Genomic DNA, 1,176 nt, shown 5'->3' on the forward strand with positions numbered 1-1,176 from the left:
GTTTTGTTTTAATGATTTATTTTTATTTTTAAATTGTGTATGTGTCTGTACACATGCACGCAGGTACCCACAGAGGCCAGAAGAAGGCAGTTATAAGCTGCCCCATGTGGGTGCTGGGTACCAAACTGGGGTCCTCTGCAAGAGCAGTAAGCTCTCTGAAACACTGATCTGTCTTTCTATTTTCTTAATGTGCTCTTTTCGAATAACAACACAGCACTTCAAAATGTGCTCTCTGCAAATTGCTGGGTAAAACCCTGAAGTAGTGACATTTCCCATAAGAAAGTCACTTGTACAGAAACATGTGTTTCTGTTTGTGTCTTGGGACAGGTTTCCACGTAGTAGAGGTGATGTACGATGATGTGCCCATCCCAAACAGTCCCTTCAAAGTGGCTGTAACTGAAGGCTGCCAGCCATCTCGGGTCCATGCCCAAGGTCCTGGACTGAAAGAGGCCTTTACCAACAAATCCAACGTCTTCACTGTAGTTACCAGGTAATTATCTGATTTATTTATTTTTTTAAGTTTTATAAGCCACGATGGTAGCACATACCTGTAGTCACAGGGAAGCAAAGTAAGGCAAGTGTGAGTCTGGGGCCAGCCTGAGCTACAGAATGAAAAACAATTAAAGGATAAACATGGAAAGGAGAGATCAAGACTGTATATATCAAACTTCAGAGAGATGTTGCATTTGTTGAATCATTATGGCTAACTGGGGTGGTTTCTGAAGGGATTTTAAGTGAATTCTGGCAGTAAGCAGACTAGTGTGGACTGTTCACATCGTAGTTCTCTCTCTGACTCTTTCCAGAGGGGCAGGAATTGGTGGGCTTGGCATAACTGTGGAGGGGCCATCAGAGTCGAAGATAAACTGCAGAGACAACAAAGATGGCAGCTGCAGTGCTGAGTACATTCCCTTTGCTCCAGGGGATTATGAGGTCAACATCACATACGGAGGAGTCCATGTCCCTGGTAAGCGATCCTCAGGTGGTAGTCCCGAAAAAAACTGATGTTGCACAAAAACAGATTTGGTTCTGCTTATCGCTTTTCAGTAGAAAGCATAGTTGGTTGGTTGTGGCAGCTACAAAGAGAGACTCTTCCCACAGATGTTAGAACTTTTTGTGGACAAAAAAATCACCCCTGATTGAGAACCACTGCTATTCAGACTGAAACCATAAGGAAAA

General features: G+C 43.4%; 1 protein-coding gene across 1 annotated transcript; it reads left to right on the forward strand.

The window, feature by feature from the left end:
* Window positions 1–296: 296 nt before the first annotated feature.
* On the forward strand, window positions 297–982 carry LOC103728365 (filamin-B-like; the record flags this gene model as incomplete). The annotated part of the gene is made up of 2 exons (XM_008826411.3): window positions 297–490; window positions 804–982. Coding segments are annotated over exons 1-2 (370 nt in total), but the record flags the coding sequence as incomplete, so codon positions are not given.
* Between the last annotated feature and the right edge of the window lie 194 nt (window positions 983–1,176).

The sequence above is a fragment of the Nannospalax galili genome, unplaced genomic scaffold (genome assembly GCF_000622305.1).
Source record: "Nannospalax galili isolate Female #2095 unplaced genomic scaffold, S.galili_v1.0 C48748111, whole genome shotgun sequence".
Classification (NCBI taxonomy): domain Eukaryota; kingdom Metazoa; phylum Chordata; class Mammalia; order Rodentia; family Spalacidae; genus Nannospalax; species Nannospalax galili.